This window comes from Pelecanus crispus, chromosome 4 (genome assembly GCF_030463565.1).
Source record: "Pelecanus crispus isolate bPelCri1 chromosome 4, bPelCri1.pri, whole genome shotgun sequence".
NCBI lineage: Eukaryota > Metazoa > Chordata > Aves > Pelecaniformes > Pelecanidae > Pelecanus > Pelecanus crispus.
Window position 1 is genome coordinate 72,328,345 of NC_134646.1, and position 17,628 is coordinate 72,345,972.

General features: G+C 45.0%; 1 protein-coding gene across 3 annotated transcripts in view; it reads left to right on the forward strand.

Annotated features, from left to right (window-relative positions):
• Nucleotides 1-8,094: 8,094 nt before the first annotated feature.
• Nucleotides 8,095-17,628, forward strand: part of SLC2A9 (solute carrier family 2 member 9) — a 115,702-nt gene continuing 106,168 nt past the window's right edge. The window contains exons 1-2 of one of the 3 annotated variants that reach the window (XM_075709113.1): nucleotides 8,095-8,157; nucleotides 13,387-13,485. In XM_075709113.1, coding sequence (XP_075565228.1) covers nucleotides 8,095-8,157; nucleotides 13,387-13,485 — 162 coding nt within the window. Of the gene's footprint in view, nucleotides 8,158-9,518; nucleotides 9,612-13,386; nucleotides 13,486-17,628 lie in introns of those variants that run through there. The other 2 variants (XM_075709114.1, XM_075709112.1) reach the window with 2 other exon arrangements.

A 17,628-nucleotide genomic window follows, 5' to 3' on the forward strand; every position in this document is an offset into this window, starting at 1 on the left:
TTAAGCTAATCATGGGACGTGCTGAGAAACAAGTCCTTTCCACAAATGACAGATGCTACTAAGAAGTAGTGCATCTTGCTTTTAGATGTCACAAGCCTAATCACTTTGGATGAATTTAAAAGTTGTGAAGATTTCAGTTAAGATGTTGATAATGTAAAATGTAAATTAAATTTATATAGGTCTGAAGCATATCACTGTTACTTGCATCTAAGATATAGAATATGGTTTGAACCTCACCTGTCCACTCCCTCACTCTCACTCCAGAGAGTGAGGAGAGGATCTCCTATTTGCTTATAACCATGGTAACACCTCTGTTACAAGGGGCTAGGGTACAAGACTTTACTTTTTTCCTATTAATTGTAAGATATTGGGTGACACTTTTAAGACACTTTTAGATAAAATATGCTAGAGGATCTTACTGAGAACTTTTTTCCTGTCCCCTCGAAGTAGTCTTTTCATCAATTAGCATCTTGTAACTGTAGAAAGATGCCTATGTTTAGCTGAAGCAAATTTGATGGTAATATCTTTTGAGAACTTCACTGAGATTTATGTAACAGGGTCAAAAGTGATCTGTAGGAGCTGCCAGAACAATCATAACCTGAACTACAAACCAAGCACCACGTGCTCAATAATGCCACCTTCCCTAAAAGAACAAGGTTACTTCAAATCCCAGCCAGAATTTACAGTTGCAGCCAACTCACATCTGTACAGCTGCCTCTCTACCTCACGTATCTTGGATTTCTTACCACCTGAAAACTTACAAATAATCCAATTAAATTAGCTATTAAGGTCCTTGAGGAAATGCTGATGAGCCTAATTTAACATACATTGGATTTTCAGAGAAAGCAATACATGTACCAGCAGGGAAAAGCCAAAACAGAGAGCACCTTTTCACACCAAAGAGTGTTCTTATCTCTGCTTAGCTTTGGGATGTAAGGAACTGATAGCAAAAGCAAAGTCAGAACTGCTACAACCTTGTCCTGTCTCATATTTTGTTTAGTATTTAAACTAACACTGTTACGGAGTCCCTATCTGTGGCACAAAGCCAGAATGGTAGACAAGGTAAATCTTTTTACAAACTACTGTGGGTTTTTTTACTGTACAGTATGTCTTGTCCCAGCCTTTCAGAACCTTGCAAAGGGGTGACGCCTGACAAGTACCACACACTGTCTCACACGCACGAGTACTGGACCAACACATCACTGTTAAAAGCCATTTACAGCACATGGAATGCTGTGGGTGTTCCTCCACCTGGTCACTTATAATCAGGTAAGAGTATATGAATGTGAGTCCTAGCCTTAGGCACTTGCATTTCAAATGTCTGTTAGTTCAAATGTGGAAAGCAAAGCTTTTTCATGTTGTGTGGCAACTGAAACAAAGACCTCTTGTCTGGTATTACAGCCATACAAGGCAGTTTGTTTTCTATTGGGTAGGAAAGATAGATTGCATGAATTCCAGCTGAAGTATCATACTTTTCTTTGTTTTCACTGTTAATTATTTATTACTTCTGAAAAGGTATAAAAGAGTTAAAGCTGGCTCTGAATTTAATTCAATGATTTAACTGTCCCTATTTCAGAGAAGAGAGCTGCTGTAGCAATCCTGAAGAGGGCTGCTTCTGAACTGCTCTGAACTTCAGAAATCACTGGAAGTGAAGAATACTTTGGATAAGTGGTGAGTAGCACTTGGAAGTTGGACTTGATGCTTTGGAGCAACTTCTCAAATTTGGCAGTGTTCTCAAGGGTTTGACTCGGGGACAGAGGAATAGATTTATCTTGGTATAAACGATTATTGTGAAATTTGTAAACAAATAATTTCCTGTGCTAGTCAAGTACTCAGCTTCTATATAAGCAGTCATTAACTCTGAAACCTCTGTCTTCCTCTCCTGGTTAATAGATTTCTATGGAAAATAGTTTTAATTTTTCCCCCAATTTACATTAAATCCACCTTCATTTTGAAATAGAAATTCAGTCTTTCCCCTTCTCAGTAGAAGAGATTGGACTGACTTGTATGAAATAGTGAAATCCAGATACAATAATTAATCATCTTTTAAAGACAGTTTAGGACTGATACTACAGATACAGATAAAAAGAGACATACACATTTTTTAACACTGTCAACTGATTACTTAAGAGAACACGTACTTCTGGAAGCTGGGGTGTCTACAGTATTTGAGATTAACTGTTGTTAAATGGTTCAGTACCATAGGAATGCTCTGTGCCAGATTAAAGTCATGCCACACCCAACTCCAGCAATGGTATTTTAATATGGGGACTGTTTGACATTTTCCATAAACAGTGTAAGAAGCATTGACTTGTACAGTCTCACTTGCACCAGAATAGATCTAGCTTAACAGAACTACTTGAGAAGAAAATAATCCCTTCAGTTCTTAATGGAAGTCCAGAACACCTATTTTAACCAGATAGTTATGTCACTTATCAGGACCTAACACATAAATTGTTCCTGATTTGGGGGACACGGAAACTTGAAAGGTGTCCTTCACATTGGATGCTCTAAATAATCAATATTTGCATTAAGCAATGGTGGATTTCTTTCGTGTGAGTGTGTATGTGTCATTTACAGTACCAGGGAGAGGAGCACATTCATTGAAGTACACACAATAGACTACTGACAGAAGCATCTAGCTGGAAGCACAGGCAAGTCGTCAGCTTAAGTCTGTGACCTTGCAAGGATGGCTCCTTTACTGAAAGACACAAATGGTCAGCCACAGAGAATTTCAGCTGTAAGTTGAGTGGAAAAAGGTAGCAGCAGTAGCTTGAAAGCACTCTAAAGCACACAAACTATTCTCCTTGGGAAGCTGGCAGCTCATGGCTTGGATGGGCATAGTCTTCACTGGGTAAAAAACTGGTTGGGTGGCCGAGCCCAGAGAGTACTGGTAAATGGAGTTAAGTCCAGTTGGCGGCCGGTCACGAGCGGTGTTCCCCAGGGCTCAGTTTTGGGGCCAGCCTTGTTTAATATCTTTACCAATGATCTGGATGAGGGGATTGAGTGCGCCCTCAGTAAGTTTGCAGATGACACCAAGTTGGGTGGGAGTGTCGATCTGCTGGAGGGTAGGATGGCCCTGCAGAGGGACCTGGACAGGCTGGACCGATGGGCCGAGGCCAACTGTATGAGGTTCAACAAGGCCAAGTGCCGGGTCCTGCACTTCGGTCACAACAACCCTATGCAACACTACAGGCTTGGAGAAGAGTGGCTGGAAAGCTGCCTGGCCAAAAAGGACCTGGGGGTGTTGGTCGACAGCCGGCTGAACATGAGCCAGCAGTGTGCCCAGGTGGCCAAGAAGGCCAACAGCATCCTGGCTTGTATCAGGAATAGTGTGGCCAGCAGGAGCAGGGAGGTGATTGTCCCCCTGTACTCGGCGCTGGTGAGGGATAGAGTTAATTTTCTTCTTAGTAGCAGGCATAGTGCTGTGTTTTGGATTTAGTAGGAGAAGAATGTTGATAACACACTGATGTTTTAGTTGTTGCCGAGTACTGCTTATGCTAGTCAAGGACTTTTCAGCTTCCCATGCTCTGCCAGGTGCACAAGAAACTGGGAGGGGGCACAGCCAGAATAGTTGATCCAAACTGCCCAAAGGGCTATTCCGTACCATATGATGTCATGCTCAGTATATAAACTGGGGGGAGTTGGCCCAGGGGCAGCGATCACTGCTCGGGAACTGTTTGGGTATCGGTCGGCGGGTGGTGAGAAATTGCATTGTGCATCACTTGCTTGGTATATTGTTATTGTTATTATCATTATGATATTGTTATTCTTATCATTACTATTTTACTTTATTTCACTTATTAAACTGTTCTTATCTCAACCCAGGAGTGTTTCTCACTCTTACTCCTCCGATTCTCTCCCCCATCCCATCGGGGTAGGGGGGGTGACTGAGCGGCTGCGTGGTGCTTAGTTGCTGGCTGGGGCTAAACCACAACAAGGCCGTACCTGGAATACTGTGTCCAGTTTTGGGCCTCTCACTACAGGAAGGACAATTTGTTGCTGGAGTGTGTCCAGAGAAGGGCAACAAGGCTGGTGAAGGGTCTGGAGCACAGGCCTTATGAGGAGCGGCTGAGGGAACTGGGGTTGTTTAGCCTGGAGAAGAGGAGGCTGAGGGGGGACCTTATCACTCTCTACAACTACCTGAGAGGAGGTTGTAGGGAGGTGGGTGTTGGGCTCTTCTCCCATGTAGTTAGCGATAGGACAAGAGGAAATGGGCTTAAGCTGCGCCAGGGGAGGTTTAGGTTGGAAATTAGGAAAAATTTCCTTACGGAAAGGGTGGTCAAGCATTGGAACAGGCTGCCCAGAGAGGTGGTGGAGTCCCCATCCCTGGAAGTGTTCAAAAAATGGGTAGATGTGGCACTCTGGGACATGGTTTAGTCTAGTCTACCCTTGATTGGTTTAGTGTGGACTTGGTAGTGTAGGTTAATGGTTGGACTGGATGATCTTAAAGGTCTTTTCCAACCTAAACAATTCTATGATTCTGTTCTATGATTCTATGATAGGAGTGAGATACAAAACTTTTTTCCTCTGTTCTCTTTTACTGGAGTTTTAGCGTTGAATCAAAAAAAAAAAAAAAAGGTCTTTTGAAGCACCTATCTATTTCCAGTACAATGCATAGGGAATCAAAGTTCTCAAGTTGGACAATTTTGCCTTCCCAAAGGCAAAAATTATTAGATGTCGGTCTACCAATGCCCAATAGGACTTACTGAGTCTGTTTGGGTTATTTTTACACCGTTTCCAAAGCTTTGCGATTCACAGCTTATTGCAGTGCTGTCTCTCTTGGGGCTTCTTTTTCCCATTTTTAAAAGAAACCAAACTATTCTGTGCTACACCTGAAAGAGGTTTACTCTGAGGAGTGCAAAACAGTCCCTTTCCGTCCCTGAGAGGCTGTGCTGGTTTATAATTACGAGTGAATTTTGTCAGCTGGAAGCTGCTCTTCTGACTTCCACATTTTCCCTGTGCATAGCAGTCCAATGTTGACACAGACATAACCTTTTCATAGAGGTAATATATTTTGCACTTGGGAGACAGACATGGAAGCTGTGTATGCCCATCATGAGGAATTTGTGGCAGCAGAGCCTTTTATATCACAGATAATCTGCCTGAAGCTTGCTTGTGTTGTGCTTGGGGCGAGTGACCAGTGGCTTGGTCTAAGTCCAGGCCACCCGAACAAGGTGGCAAATGGGCCCTGACTGGGTACTGGCCCAAACAGCACTTTGCACTCAGACTGGACAACAATAATTGATCTATTCCAGGTCTTATACTCTTCTTAGTTTGGGTTTTTTTCTTAATAACTGTGACTTACAACTCAACTTTTCTGAGGTGGTCAACTCCTTGGTGATTTTGTCATCTAACCTAACAAATATGGCTATTTAAAATCTGAGTTAATCTGAAATTACTCCCTTTGCATATTTGCTTTTTGTGAACACAACAGCTTTCCGATAGCTTTTGTTTTTCCTGACTTGCAGTCAGTTAGTGAATGCTGAATGTTCAATAAAATCTCAAAACCAAACCTAGATTACAGTAGGTTTATCCATACCTCTCTCAAGTCAGTTTGCTGTGCCAGTCATAATGCTCCTGCTCTGTGAACTGCTGAGCCATCCTTGCCAAGGCTAACAATTTGTAGGAGTCAGTTGGATTGCATATCCTACTAATGAACTCAACCTATATGGTGCTAAATAAATTGCTGGGTAAGCAAACTGTAGCTCTGTTTGTAATGCTGGAATGGAAGGTGCTCCCTGGCCTGACAGAAATGAGCCTTTCCTGATTCGTAGGTTACCTCCTGACTAACTGTACAAGCTAGGGAGCAGACAGATCTAATCTTAGATGATAAAGAATGAATAATGAATGAATGTTTCTTGAGCATATATATAACTTAATATATTGTGAATATAACTGCATATAACTTAAGCAACTTACCCGGTACTAGCAATATGAACTTCAGGGGGAAGGAATACGCTTTTCTGCCCTATCTGTTAAAACTTTTCAGTGAATGGCCACCAGCAGCAGCAGTGCATATCTCAGACTTTCATTCCCCTAAGTGGAATGTCACTTCTTTAGATTTTGTCAGACACTACAATCTGAAGAACAGGTTTCTGCTTGCTGTAATCCTGTCTCTCTTCCCTGCACACAAGTCAACGAGACTGCAAAAGTAACATTGACAAATCCGTGCAGGATTTCAGTGATTTCTACTCCGTCCCCAGTCCAGATTTCTTATTTTTTGCATCACATTGGATGTGTGATCTGTCCTGGATATGGTAACATTCCTTTTTCTACAGTCAAGTGGATATGTTTAAAAAGTTGTGAAACTAGGGTTACCTAAAATATTGGAGGGACAGTTCAGTCTGAACACTTCCACAGATGGTGCACTGTTAGCAATTAAACTTTCCAGACACAACAGACATATCTTAAAAGTGTTTTAAAGATTGCTCAAAGAACAAGAGGAGGATTCAGACATGTAAAAAAAAAAAAAAAATGCAGTGAGGGAAGGCAGACACAAGTTATCCTCGCTAGTGGCTTAGCTGTGAGGTTGTTATGCCTCTTTAGATGCTTAGCAGACTGTTTTTGACTAAGCTTGTGCTGTTTCTGTTTCAGTGTTATGCCCCATATACTCTTTGTCTTGTAAGCACTTAAATTCCAGTTTGATCATGCTTTGTTTGTGCTCTGTTAGAACCTTCATTAATTTAATTACCTACATTATCTATATATGAAATACTGTAAAGCATGTGGCTCACTGCAGTGAGCAAGTCTGACATTATTTTTGGTATGCTTGTTAAATGTGGCATGGGACAGGTGAACTGTTTAATGATGAGACCAAGCATGTCTCTTATAAAGTGAAATATGTTTGCCTCGAAAGCTCTTTTTGAAGAGTAATTTGGCAGGAATTGACTAAGGCCCTTTGCGGCAGAGGGAAAGGAATTGTTTGCAGGTTTTCGGTATTGACTGCACTGAGAGGTGGAGAGGGAAGAAGGTAATTTTTCTGGCTTTAGCGCTTATAGGATGCTGCCGTGTCTCTAGCTTCTCTTGCTTAAAAGCTCAGCCTGATTTCTTGGAACCACCTGAAATAATGGCCCCAGTACTGCCAATGGTAGTACTTCTATCAGACAGAACTTCTTAGAAAACCCCTTGTATGTGTGATGGCCTCAACACAATTTCTACTCCAACCTGCTGTTTCACTAAATTCACTGTTACTCCCTGTGTATCATAGCTCAGTATCTTGTAGACTCTTGTCTACAAGACAACTTGTATTCAAGACTGGATCTGTCGTTACCATAGCGTCCAAGCAAGCAAAGATCTTGAAATGTGCTATCATCTAAAGATGCTGAGATAGAAGAACCCAGTACTCCATATTCCAAATTAACTGAGTGGACTGACTGCCCCAAATCATACAATGAAGCACAGTGTAAATAACAGATAATTCACCATCTCCAAAACCCCAGAAATCAGTTTAGTTTCTTAATAAATGACAATTAAAGTGCCCGTTAACACTATTAAAGCACATATGGTTCTGTTCAGGCAAGAATTTTCTTGACAGAGCAGTAAAGAAAGGGACCCCTCCTTTGCAAATGCGTTCAGGCAATGCCCCAGCTAATGTAAGGTCTAATAATCATTAGAATCACACCACCACTCAATCCAAATGTCCTGGCTGCAACCCAGCCACAGTAATGTAGTTCCACCTGACTATCTAAACTCCTTGTGTAGTTGCAGTGGTCTGATGTTCCTATTCTAAGAGAGACAGCACATCCACTGATGGATCTGACACCGTAGCTTTTTTCCTCTTCATGCTTTAGTTGTGCTAAGAACTACTACTCCTGCTCCAAAGAGCATGCTGCCTTCTGAGTAGACTACTTAAACACAGTTAATATGTATCTTTTTGGTTGCTTTTAACTACATTCGGTTTGGTGCTGGTGTGCCTTCCTGAATGAGGGTCTGCATTTTGAAGGGAGTAGCTAGGCGTCTTACACACTTTTTCAAGTTCTGCCCAGGTCAGATTTACGATTTCATTAAAAAAAAAAAAAAAATTGCCTCAGCTGAACAGTACCACAACTTTCCCTCTTTTCTTCCTCAGCTATTACCTAACAAGGTAACAGAATGGAGAACAAACAGCAAAGCAATGGTGAGATGAAAGAAAATAAGGCGGTGAAGAAGAAAATGGTGAGTGAATTCCCCACATCTTCTGTTAACACATTTTGTTTGCTATTTGGGGACTGGAGGCAGAAAATAATTATTTGGAACCTATATGAATATTTGCAGATATGGGCCCAGTGTCCTAAATGCAGGAATGCTGCTGTTTCCTTTCTCCCTTTGGTGCCTGGACTGCTAATGGGCATACTGTGCAGCTGCATCACAGGCCTCTATTGACTTTTTTACTGCTTATGACCATTCAAAGAGATTATAAATGATGTCCAGACCACCTACCTCAGCTGACGTTTCTCAACAGGTACATTAATTTTACATGTTAACGAGTAGCCTCTGGCTTTCTATTCAAACACCACTCAGCTTGATCTGAACCAAAGACACTTCAAAGTTGCTGCATCATAAAGGGCATTCAAACGTGCAGTGCTTTATGGCATTACTTGCTGTGTCTTTGAGAGCTCTGAGCTAGTTGTGAGGTATGTAGCACGTCAGAAGTGGAAACAGCACAGATTTACACCAATATTAACTGCAGTCATCTGGGAATAGCTCCCAGATGCGCTCAATACTCATCCATTGCCAACTAGGAGGTGTAGTTGGAGTCTTAGCAGTTCAAAATCCCCACGTTTGCAAATAGGTACCTTCAAAAGTAACAGCTGAAAGCTTTTCTCTTCCCCAGGTAGTATGGCTAACCACCATCTGTTACAGCACAGTACTGTGGCGTGTCAGATCTAAACCTCCTAAGGCTGTGGAAAGATCCATACACCGTGCGGTTAACGTCTTAATTGGCTACAAGTCTTGTGGTATCTTCATTCTCCAGCCTCGGCAACACGGGAAAACCCTTCCCCTCCTTACTCTAGCGTCGTGCTTACAGGAAGGCAGCCCCGGTTCCCAGCCGGCACCCGCGGCGCGGGACCCCCGCAAGCCCTGGTCCCCCAGCCCCTGCGCCGCTCGGGGCGGGGGCGGCGGTGGCGGGGAACACCCAGCCCAGACGTTTCCCTGCACGGCTGGGTAAATCCCCGCTGAGGGAAGCGGCCTGCTGGGAAACAGCACGCACGGCGCCGGGCATGCACATTTGCTTAAGTTATGTAGGAGCACGCAGATAAATGACGGCGGGCGGTTCCATCCGCTGAGCCCGGCCGGCAGACCCCGGGCGGCGGGCGCCAACCGCCGGCTCCCTCCCCTCCCCTCCCCTCCCGGAGCCATGTCCTCCCGCGGCCGGCGCTGCGAAACGGGGCCAGGGCCGCCGGCCCCGCCGCCGCCCGCCCGGGCACCCCCGGGCGCCGGGCACGGCCCCCCCCGCCGCCCGCCGCGGCCGCGCCCCCGCTGCGCCCCCCGCGCTGCCCGGCGGAGATGCGCGGCCGCTGCGCACCTGCGGCAGCAGCAGCATGGACCGTGCGGCGGGGCCCGAGGCGGCCACGCTGGTGGCGCCGGCGGAGGGGGGCGGCCGCCGCGCAGGCAGCAGCGTAAGTAGCGCGGCGTCTCCCCGAGGGGGGGTGGGTGTTTGTTTTGGAAATGACCGTCGCCGTTTAAGCGGTGGGTCACCGGCGAGGCGGGCAGCGGGGCGGGAGCGAGCCCGGCGGCGCAGGCAGACGGGCGGGAGGGGAGCCCGGCCTGCGCTGCCCGCGCCCGGGGGACGATGAAGAGGAGAGGGGGTGACTTCGGTCCTTTCCCAGCGTGGTGGAGAGGGCGGAAGAGCCGGGCTGGCGCAGGGGGGCTGCGGGAGCCGGAGGGGCTCCCCGCTGCGCCCCCGGGAGCGAGGCAGAGCTCAGGCGGCGGCGGCGCCGAGAGCCCTTCCCCGCTCGGAAAGTTGTTGGTGCCGGTGCAGGAGAGGCCGGCGGCGGGCAGAGCTAAAAATACCGCGGCCGCCGAGCCGGGACCCAGAGGACGGGCGGAGGGCAGCGCCCGGAGCCGGTGTGCGCCCGCCCGGGGAGGGCAGCCCCCCCCCCCCCCGCGGGCGGAGCGGCGGGAGCAGAGCAAGGCAAGGCCAGGGCGCGTGCCCCTTCCCGGCTGCTTCCCGGGACCACCCGTACCGGCAAGCCCTCCGCGCACGGCAGCCCCGGGGAGACGGGGCGGGAGGTTTCCCTTCCTCCCCCGCCGTGCCGGGGCGCACCTGCCGGGAGCCGCCGGCTTGCGGCCGCTCTCCGGCTTCAGGAGTGCTCGGCCACTTGGTGCTCTCCTAAAGCCGGCTCTCGTTAAGGGTATCGGGTAAGGTGCTCCAAAATCCAGGTCCCCAGTACCAATAGAAAGTCTTAGCAGTATCCGTTTAAGAGTGTTAAAACTTCCTTAGGTACGCTCACGAGTGTGTTTTAATCTGAGGAGGGGATTATAACTAACTAACCAACATACAGCATTCTAAACCGCGTTTTGAAAACTGAAGTGCGAACTGGCATGCAGTTAAAAAAAGACAACTTAAGGCTCCTAGTAGCTGACACAAATGCTACACTGAACAAGGACAGGAGTTGGGAAAAGCGTGTTTCAGAGCATGGTGCCCTGGGATCTGTGGTAGGACCGAAAATGCAGACTCTCACAAGTAGGCAGCTCTCAGGTATCTAGAGGTCTTTCCTGTGAACTGCCACGCAGCTTTCCTGACTGAACATTTACTGCTGTGGTGACGGTCACACCTACACGCCCTTGCGCTGATGGCAGCGACGCGTGAGCGCATGGATGGCGGTGGAGGAACAGCTATGAGGGAGGTGTGGTTGCCGCCTTGTTTCCCAGTCACTGTAAAGCACGTTGGGTTTGTTTGGTTTTTTTTTTTCCTTACCTTTTGTTAGCATTGCCACAGGGTTAATATTTTTCTGAGCAACGGTTTGATTTTTTTTTTTTTTGCGTCCTTGCTTCATTGTGCTTTCGTCTTTTATCTGGCATTGCTGAAGCCTGAGCAAATATTTAAAATAGTGTGTGAGGAGATAGGTCATGGAGAAGTTGAAGTTCGTGTTCCAAGAGCTGTAAAACTCTGAATTGGGTAAGTCTGAGGTTTTCCGCAGCAGGCTGTATATTTGAAAAACTCTTGGTATTGAAGTAGGCTCTAAAACCAGCTATTTGCAACACTTGAAAATAAAGTGGATGTGGGGTTTTCTAATTTGGCAATGCTTCTGTGATTTGTCGTGCATTATCTTCCAGTTAGCCCCATGTGCATGTAATTTGCCTGTGCAGAAAGGTTTCACTAGAGTTTTTAACGTGAGGCTATACGATCCAAATCATTTTGTTCGCAAGATTTTTCTGATAGGTCTAGCATTGTTGGAGCAGAGCCCTTTAGCAATATTGCATCAAGATTACCACACAGCACTTGTGAACTTGCGTTTATCGTTTGTGAACCCTTTGGGAGCGGCCTGCTAAGACCTCCAAGAATATTCTCCTCAGCGTCACTAGTTCAGAGTAGTAGCAACTCCTCCTAAGTGTAGGAACGCTTGTGCATGGTAGAGAAATAATGGACACCTAGTATTAGGTGCTATCACCAGAAGCTGAATAAAGCCTTCTGTCAAAACTTCTGCTTTTTGCTACCAAAGTAATGGTGCAAAGCTTTGTGCATGTGGCAGGTTCATTTTAAGAAGCTGGCTAATAATAAGAAGTTGTATTTGGCTTATGTAACGAACTCGGCAGGATATATTTCTTACATGAGGCTTCCCCCCCCACCCTGCCCGTATGCTTCCTCCTGACCTGACTGAAAACAGGCTGGTTAATGAGCTGTGTAATCTCTTAAAAAGTTCCCACATCACGTGGAAGAAGTTAAAAGCACTCAGCTGTCCCCACAGGGCATATTTTGAGCCCTAAGGAGTGGCAGCTACAGAGTGTGGCAGACCCCACGCGTGCTGGGCCGTGCGCTGTGGTCCCTGCCCTGACACTTGAGTATCTCATCCCTTTGCCACGGATCATAGTGAGTCTACGATGACAGTGTGGAACATGAGCTCTGGCACATGTTAACAGCCACAGTGCGTTCACTTGCCCTGCTGTGCCCGTGAGGCTGGTGGAGCTCGTTCCAGTCCATCGTCACTGCTGCCATGCCATGTGCTAGCTACACAAAGCTAGTTCATGCTCCAAAACTTCATTTTCTAAAGTGAACATACAGCTTTGTGCAGTTGGCACAATGTACTGACTCATTAACCTGTTGTGTCTGCTGTAAGTGATATAAGTGAAGCTGAATTTATTAGGCCTCCTTAAGCACATCTTTCTCCCTTTGAAAGGATTGGGCTTCAATGAGCCATGAGGCTGGACGTAAAATGACAGTGAGCTGTGCCTGAAATTCTAGATTCTTAGCAGATTTTAAAAAAAAAAACAAACTTCAAAATACATTAAAAAGCCATCCACTTTAACGTACTCAGAAGTCAAGAAAGGTGAGTTGTCTTCCGTAATCTACAAAACACCATTCACAACTAACCAGCCACCAAAGCACTAACGCTCTTGGGAATGGCGATGGTCACTTCTGCCACTCTCTGTAATGCAGCAGAACTGAGTGGCAGAAAGTAGTACTGGGGAAAGTGGAAAGGACCCTATGATGCAAAATGTCTCAAATCAGCTGATCCAGCATGTAAGCAGTTCTACCTTTTATTCAACAGCTGATGTGGAAGAAGTTGTTAGCAGAGGTGGGCTAAAAACAGGATGAGGGGGATGGAGGGAGGAGAGCTGAAAAGGGAGAGCTACAGGTGTGTCGCTGGGGAAGAAGGGCAAACAGCGTCTCCACTGGAGTGTGTGTATGTACGTGTGTGTGGCAGCAAATTACTGTTGGAGACTTGCACGTGGATTACAAAACCTAGTTTGCAGGCATCATTTTAATTTGTTTGGTCACAGTTTCACTAATCCTTATACGGATGGGAGTGCACACCGTCTCACAGGCTTTCACCTAAGTCAGGTCTACCCACAGACCTGTTGCATCAAATTTATGCTACTCCTTTGCTTCGTTGTGTTAGTGGTATGTTGCCAACAGTTTCCTTTGCTGAGAATATGCTTCTCCAGCGTTTTACTTTTTGGTATGGGGGCTGATGGGATGCTTGCGGCAAAAAAAAAAAAATCTGTGAGGTTGAAAGAAGTTCAGTTGTTCACTTATGCGTCGGTAAATGTTAACTGAGATACTGTCACTTCAGATTTACTGTTTCTTGGATTGCAGCAAGGGGAAGTGTTTCAGGCCATTCTGTAGCAAGGAGATCTCCCTGCAGGAGCTATGCAAGATAGCGTAAGGAGTGTTTAAAACCTGAGGTATGTTAATTTAAAGTATACTAACAATGGCTGCATCTTTTCTTTGTTTTTCAGAATTGGTCTGGGAGTCTTATTGTAGCCTCTTTAACTGGTGCTTTTGGGTCGTCTTTTCTTTATGGTTACAATCTCTCGGTGGTGAACGCTCCTGCAGCGGTAAGTGACTGGCAGAACGGGAACTGAGTATCAGTAGAGGGCAGCCTTGTCCAGCTAGCGTGCGCCCCTCAACTCCCTGCCTTTGACATCCTCCTCATGTAGTACAAGAGGTTAAATCTCCTGTGGTAACTTTCCTTTGCATGAAAGCTTCTTTCTGCTGTCCATGAGGTTTTCACATAAACTCAGTAGCTATCAGGAAACTAAACGCTGCTGTTGAGGTGACTGGGTGCTTGTGGTTTGTTTCTCGTTCTCCCCAAGCCCAGAATAATACTAAATCTTTTTGCACACTTCTGCGTGATAAGGTATTTTTAATAGTCTTTCTGACTAGTGAGTATTTGGTAGCTCTAGGCACATATTCAGCAACTTCTGTACACACATCATTCAGTTCTGGAGGGTTGCACAGCATTTAATTCCCACAATATCGATATTATAAATAGTGCCTCTGGCTTCCTCCTTAATAATGGGCCTCTTCTTCTGCATTTCATGGTGACGCCTTGTTTGGTTCCGAATTCAAAACTTCTGTTTTCAACATCTGTTGGCTGCAGCATATGGAATAGATTTGATGAACAGAGTACTGTGAAATCAGTGTGCAATATTTGGGGGTATTTCATTAAAATATCAGTTATCACAAATGGAAATCTGAATATTTTGTTTTTACACTGTCTGTCTAGAGATCCTCTTAATTCAGTCAAGCACAGCAGTAAGCAATTCAGTGGAGTTGCAAGCAACACTATTTTGAAAAAGTCGCTACTAAATTTTAGGAACTAACCATGGAAATTTCATTTCAAAACAGATCCTTTCCAAAGCTAAGCTCCTTCTTTTATGGAAATCTCTTATTAAAATGTGCAGCTGGGTTTCCACCTAAGCATGTTGGTCACATTAAAGGTGGATGCAATATTTATGCAAATAATTAAAGAAGAATTTTTTTTTAAATTTGTGTTTCATATGTGTATTTTATTTGGTAAACTGATGACCCAAATGACTGGGAAGAGACTCACCGTGCAGGAAGTTTTAATTGCCCCTTTCATAACTTCTGGGAATTTTCTTGAAGTTCCTGGTACATTTTGTACCAATAACACGGGGTTAGACAGGCTGGATGTTTATTCTAGCCTGACATGTCTAGGTATCACTTCACCTTGCAGTCATCAGAGGGTAAACATGGCTTGGAAGAAATCAGCAGGAAGCTGAAATTCTGTGAGCAATGGTATTGATTGTCCTGATGGCAGGCATCCTTCCTGCGCTGCCTCGGTACTGTCAGCAGAGCAGTGAGAATGATCCAATTTCTAAATTTCTAAGCACCATTTAAAAAATGGGCCATCCTGGTAATCAGAGCTCTCCTGCCACTTTCTGCAGGAGTAAAGGAAAGAAAGGGCCTGCTCTTTGGCAACACTCAGACGGTTAGGTTTGAACCGTGTGATAGATTATAGCGACGACCAGAGTGTGGGTGGGGAGGTTGAAGGTGCAACCATACCGTGACAAATGTTAAATTCGAGACCTTGTGGTTAGCAGTGCTTCCAGGACTGTACATTTGTGCTTGAACTCTTTACTGTTGCTTTTGGACTGAAACTGGGCACCATGTTGACGGCTTTGGCCATACTGTTGACAGGTATGCATGAAGTCTGCCCTTTTCCAGCATGGTGTTACAGTGTTTGTTTGAGAATTTCATGTCCTTCTTATTCATGTTAAGCCATACATTAGCTTGGGCTAAGGAGCAGTCTTAGTCATACACCCTACTGACAAGGAATACATAGCTGTGTAGTTCAAGAGCAAAATACCAGAGTGGCCTGTGGTCCTCTCTCTAGCCCCAGGATTAGACCGTGTCATTCATTTTCCCGGGACAGGCTGCAGTGACCTCGTTGAAAGGAAGAGTCTGGGCTCTGCTCATATCCGTGGTGGGGAGGAGCGAGCTATACCAAAGCTGTGCTTCTTGCAGCACAAGAAAAGGAACCTTTGCCCCATCTGTTTTCCCCCTGTATGTCACCAAATCAGTCTGCTGCAAGGTGACCCTTTGGGAATACTGATGTGAGGTGACTGAAGGAAATCAAAGGGGAGCAGCTTTTAGCTGTAGATAATAAACAGCACTCTCGTAAGAGGTTGTATTGGGAGTGCAGTAATTCCTAAAAGCTGTAAGGTGAGTTTCTTCTATAAACTTGGTAGGGCACATAACTTGTTCTGGTGACGTGCAGCTTACAGCCTGCATTGTATGAGCATCTCTCTGTAAGGTGTTGGGTCTTCTGCCCCTATTTACTTCATCACAATTCCTTTTGATGCCTAAAGTCCTCCAGTCTTAGAGAAGGACTGTATGAGGCTTTGAGAGGTGTTGAAAAAATGCTTGGTAATGACTGTTGACTGAAAGATGGGCTGTTTCCAGGATCCTGGTACTGAACGTGTCAGCAAGATGACTAAACTGGGGTGGGGAAGTTAATTTAAGACAAGCGTTGAAGAACTGTTTGTAAATTCTCGTGTATGTTCCCTTTCAATGCTGAAAGTTGCACCAGCAAATCAAACTGCAGTTCTCACTGTTGACCTTTACTGCAGGTCATCTCGTAAGGTACAGTGAGTCCAACTTCCTTTTTGTTGCAAGGGGGGAATAAACTGCACCAGCTCTGCTCAGAGCAGAGATCGCTTCCCACTCAGTCCCCTACTTTTCTGTGGGAAAGAGCAGTGGCCCATGGCAGGTGTGCTTCCCCCTGCACACAGTGCTTGATCACACAAGAAACCCAGAATTAGAAGTCTCTGTGGGCTTGTTCAAAGAGTTACCAGAATTTATTAAAAATGTATGGGAGCATCTGGCAGTAGGAAGTCAAATGCTTTAATTGAATACAAGTTGAAGCTGTCTTTCTCTGAGCTGAATTTCTACAATTCATTCCATGGGCCGGTTGTGGGCAAGGTCTGTAGAACAGTGATGTGCTTTGTGCTCTGTGCGGGAAGTGAAGTCTCTGCTAGTTACTGCTGCGCAGCCCTTGCCCCCTCCTTGCGGGTGGCTGCAGCTCTGCATTCCTTTTGGAGCTGATACGGGGAAAGTGAGACTGTTTGCAACAATGTATAGCCTGCTGTGTCAGCCAGCTGGGTAGCTGTCACTGTGTGGGAGTGACCCTTGTAACTGTGGGTAAGGTCATTTTTCTTCTCTAAAGACCATCTCATCTCTTCCCTTCATGTAAGTTATTTACAGTTAGAGACAAGGAAAATAGTTCCCTTACATTTAAAATATATCCCTTGTGTTTACATATATGTATAAATACATAAAAATATATATATCCCTTATATTTCCCACCCTAGCACTACTACCTTAATGAACTGAGGCAGCAGAATATGAGATACTGGTATCAGCCAGCTACCATTCCTTGTAGGCTTTGATTAGGGGCTAAAATTTTTGTATACATGTTTATGCCATTAGCATTTTTCAGACAACTGATTAAAATCCCAAAGGAGCCTTTCCACAGAATTCAATGGATTCAAATCCAATGGATTTGTTGGATCGGTTTTGTTTTCTTCTTTGGGTTTTCATTTTCATGTGCAACTCCTCAAAACCTGTACGTGTTTTTAGCTTCTCATTTATTGGCAGTGGGAATCCAGGCACAGGTGATGTACATGCCAGCACATTTATCTGTTACTATTGAGTGTTGTAGTTTGTACTTTCTTTTCTTGAATATTTGCAGTTATTTGATATCTCCTTGTAAATAACAAAGCTATGCTGAGAAAAAGTCATAACACAAGGGGAGAATAATTTGTGTACTATTTTTAGCCATTATCATTAGAAAGAAATGCTAATAGTGTTCTAAATATGTTTTCTCTTAGTATTCATTACTATCAGAAATGAACTTCAAATAAACAAGAAATCTGAATCTGCATATAATCTGAGTATTGGTGTTAAAGAGATGAAATAGATTACTTGATTTAATGGCAGATTCGTTTGACAGTTTACTGTGAGATTCTTCTAAATGGACCAAGCACCAATTGACTTTTTTTTTTTATTTGTGTTTTTTTCTGTCTGTTTGTATAGAAGCATATAAGATAGGATGGGAGAAATATCCCTGTCCTCCTTTTAATTCAGGGCGCAAGAGGCCTGCGAGAAACTTGATAGAAGGAAGACAGTAAGTGGTATGTTCTGCCTCCACCATTCTTAGGTACTTTGCAGGTGGA